Below are 3,165 nucleotides of genomic sequence, written 5' to 3'. Positions count from 1 at the left end.
GGGTAGCAAAGAGGCGATGGGATTATGGGAGAGAGCCAAACAGGGGAAGCAAACCGGCGGCCATCAAAAAGGGGGAGGAGAGCAGGATGTAGAGTAGATTGGTTTGTTGTGGATTAGGTTTACAATCCCACCACCACACCCCTGGCGTGTCGTACGTACGTGGGATTCCTCGCTTCCGGCGGTGGTTGTGAATCGTTAGCCTAAGAACTGCGAACCAGTCAAGCCCATGCACCCTCAACACTCCACCCTCGCCTTATATCTCCCACCCATCTCCAACCACTGTTCGCCAGCTCCATCACCATATCCCACCTCCATTAGCGTAAGAACGATATAGACTCAGAAGCTAGCTGGAGAAGTAGTAGTAAAAGGAATAGTATATAATAGGGGAGATGGAGGGTCGATATTCCGGCCGGCCGATATCCGGCTCCATCGTGGCGGAGCTCGAAGGCGGCCTCCTCAAGGACACCGACCCCTTCCCCTACTTCATGCTTATCGCCTTCGAGGCATCCGGCCTGGTCCGCTTCACCATTCTGCTTCTCCAATGGCCGGCCATTCGCTTGCTAGGCTTGCTCGGCATGGAAGAGCTGGGGTTGAAGCTTATGACATTCGTGGCGGTCGCAGGGGTCCGGATGTCGGAGATCGACGCGGTGTCGCGTGCGGTGCTGCCCAAGTTTTATATGGATGATGTCGATATGGCGGCATGGGGCATGTTCAGCTCGCATGAGCGGCGGGTGGTGGTGACGAGGTGCCCGAGGATCATGGTCGAGAGGTTCGCGAAGGAGCACCTGAGTGCCGACGAGGTGGTCGGAGGTGAGCTCGAGGTTAATCGGTTTGGGTTTGCCACTGGGCTTCTGAAGAGAGTGGAGGAGTCGGTCGTGCGAGAAGTGTTTAATGGCGATATGCCGGACATCGGTATGGGTAGGTCCACGTTGGCTCAGGCATTCTTATCTTTTTGCAAGGTGAGTTCGTTAGATGCAATGTGACCAAACGGGCTCATTTTATAAGTTTTTTTTTTTTTTTTTTTTTTTTCTGTAGATGTAAATGGTAAATTTGGCAGCTGAACGATTAAGTTAGATTTTTTTTTTTTGGGTTACCAGCTAGTTACTTTGGTAGCTAGAAAACTGGATAGAGGTGAATTTTGAATAAAAATTCCAAATCATGAATTGTCATAACAATTTGCATCGATACATAGCTGACTAAGGAATCTCATTTCTATCTAGTGATGAATTATAGAAGGCTTAATCAGCAGCACAATATATATACATAGATAGGTTTTTACAAGATAAGAAATCCTTTGTTTATGGATCAGAGGATGTCTTCTTGACAATCTAATTATAACAACAGCCCTTCATATGCGTGGGCAGGAACAGCACCACCCACCATTTGCCGCCGATCTCAAGCACAACAACCAGTCAATCCGCCCGCTGCCAGTCATATTCCATGATGGCAGGCTCGTTCGCCGCCCGACGCCGTTCACGGCACTCCTCATCATCCTATGGATTCCATTCGGCATCATAATGGCCTTGGCACGCATCACAATCGGTCTAATCCTCCCCATGCAATTCATCCCTTACATGATTGGCATCTTCGGCGGCGAAGTCATCGTGCGAGGCCGCCCTCCACAGCCAGCTGCATGCAGCTCGACGAGTGGCATCCTCTTCGTGTGCACCCACCGTACTCTGATGGACCCGGTTGTCCTCTCCGTGGTCCTCCGTCGCAAGGTCCCGGCGGTCACCTACTCCATCTCCTGGCTATCGGAGATCCTGTCGCCCATCCGCACCGTCCGGCTGAGCCGAGACCGTCGAGTGGATGCCGAGCGCATAAAGACTGAGCTAGCGAAAGGAGACCTTGTGGTGTGCCCGGAGGGCACGACATGCCGAGAGCCCTTCTTGTTAAGATTTAGTGCTCTTTTTGCCGAGCTGACCGATCGGATCGTGCCGGTGGCCATGAATTACCGTGTCGGATTCTTCCATGCAACCACTGCTAGGGGATGGAAAGCCATGGACCCGATATTCTTCTTCATGAACCCCAGGCCGGTGTATGAGGTGACGTTTCTGAACCAGTTGCCGGTGGAGGCGACGTGCTCCGCCGGGAAGAGCCCGCATGACGTCGCCAACTATGTGCAGAGGATCTTGGCGGCCACGCTTGGGTTCGAGTGCACCAACTTCACCAGGAAGGACAAGTACCAAGTGCTCGCCGGCAATGATGGGACCGTGATCGGTTTCAAGTCGACGACGCCGTGGATGGGGAGGGTGAGGGAGGTGCTGGGGTTTCTGCTGCACTAATGTTGCCCATGGGGGGTTTGGGTAAGGCTACATGGCATGTCATGTGCTTCAACTTTCGGTGGTTATAATTCTTATTTTTAAGATTCTTTCATGTTGTAATAATTGGTTCCCATATGCAGTTTAAATTTGCTTAATTTGTTGAGAGACATGCGTGCTCTTCGTAATTGAGCTGGTTGCCGCCAGAAGGGTTCCGCATGAATTAGAATTACAATGAGAATTAAAATGGTCATATCTTCAATATATTTGGTTCATGATCAGAATCAAAATAGATTTTGAATTCTAGAAAAAAAATAGATTGGATTTTGAGGGGTTGAGGCATACTCCAATTTTTCTCTAGAATTAGAATGAGAATTGATGTCGCAAGGCTCCAAAAGATTGGTGGCAAAGTCGGTTTTAGACTGGGCTAGTTCTTCTAAGTGCAATTTGGTGATGTCCACAAAAAATCCTACAAAAAAAATTCTTGATTTGGTGGGGTACCCTTCGGTTTAGGATCCTCCGATGATTAAATGAGCCAGGGCTTTATGAATTAGCAGTAGAAATGGAAAGAATGGAAGATAAGAGAGAAGATTTTGGGAGGACAAAGTAAGGACTTTTATTCTCTTCAGTGGGGGAGCTGAAAAGATTCAGCAGAGTCTTAACACTGTGAGTTCTGACTTATCTTATGGAGGACACCCTGCCCCTCTTTATATAGAGGGGACTTCCTTGAGCCGTTAGATTGTTAGGAGAGTTTGTTAGGCAGTTAACTTGTTACAACAGAATGGCTGGCTATATAAACATCATGGATTGTCATTCTCCTACATGGAGTATAGCTATAACATAGCTATAGCATAATGATAACGTAGCTGGAAGACAGCTGACTTAAAGTCTTACTGGCTGAGTG

At 48.8% G+C, this 3,165-nt stretch overlaps 1 protein-coding gene across 1 annotated transcript; it reads left to right on the top strand.

Annotated features, from left to right (window-relative positions):
- LOC105033467 (glycerol-3-phosphate acyltransferase 5) lies at positions 1-2,523 on the top strand. The gene is made up of 2 exons (XM_010908295.4): positions 1-959; positions 1,365-2,523. Exons 1-2 carry the CDS (start codon positions 390-392, stop codon positions 2,283-2,285), a joined length of 1,491 nt encoding a protein of 496 aa, XP_010906597.1. The 5' UTR covers positions 1-389; the 3' UTR covers positions 2,286-2,523.
- Positions 2,524-3,165: the final 642 nt, after the last annotated feature.

The sequence above is a fragment of the Elaeis guineensis genome, chromosome 10 (assembly GCF_000442705.2).
Source record: "Elaeis guineensis isolate ETL-2024a chromosome 10, EG11, whole genome shotgun sequence".
NCBI classification, from domain to species: domain Eukaryota; kingdom Viridiplantae; phylum Streptophyta; class Magnoliopsida; order Arecales; family Arecaceae; genus Elaeis; species Elaeis guineensis.
This window is presented reverse-complemented; position numbering and strand designations above follow the sequence as displayed.